We start from the raw sequence: 596 nt of genomic DNA on the forward strand, positions 1-596 counted from the left end.
GACTCAACAGGTCGCACCAGACGTTGACATCGCCTGGCAGACACTCGATCGTGTAGGGAAATGTCGACATGACCAGCGCCCATCGCTGAAGCTTGACAGGATACTTGGCTAGGTTCCCGTTGGAGCCTGCGGGTTGAACGTGTACACCAAGCTGTGGTGGTCGGTAAACAGACGAAACCCACCGGGTCTCACGACCAGATAGTCGAGTCGTTTGCACGACTTGACCACAGCGTAGGCCTCTTTTCTCGACGATCGGCCATCGTGCGCTGGCGCCAGCAAACGTCCCGCTGATGAACGCCAGGGGTTCATGCCGTTGGTCTTCAAGCGGCAGATGCAAATCGGCAGGTGGTACTTGGGCCGCCACAGCGCCTCAAAATTGATCACTCGCGTTGGTAAAGTCGCAGACTTCCATGTCTTCTCGCGGGTGCGACAACGGCACGACGTTCATGAGCGCGGTCTTCACGTCGGTAAAACACTTGTTGTGGACATCAGACCAGCCAGTTGCGGCGAGCGCGACACGCGCCAAGGCAGTCTTCTTGCTGCCCCCAGCCGTCTTGGACGCAATGTCGAGTAAACGCCGTTGTGGATCGATCAAC

General features: G+C 57.7%; 1 protein-coding gene across 1 annotated transcript; it reads right to left on the reverse strand.

The window, feature by feature from the left end:
- Positions 1 to 370: 370 nt before the first annotated feature.
- H310_15110 (hypothetical protein) lies at positions 371 to 553 on the reverse strand (the record flags this gene model as incomplete). Its single annotated transcript, XM_008883087.1, has 1 exon — positions 371 to 553. A coding segment is annotated over one exon (183 nt), but the record flags the coding sequence as incomplete, so codon positions are not given.
- Between the last annotated feature and the right edge of the window lie 43 nt (positions 554 to 596).

This window comes from Aphanomyces invadans (genome assembly GCF_000520115.1).
Source record: "Aphanomyces invadans strain NJM9701 unplaced genomic scaffold supercont1.176, whole genome shotgun sequence".
Classification (NCBI taxonomy): Eukaryota; Oomycota; class Saprolegniomycetes; order Saprolegniales; family Verrucalvaceae; genus Aphanomyces; species Aphanomyces invadans.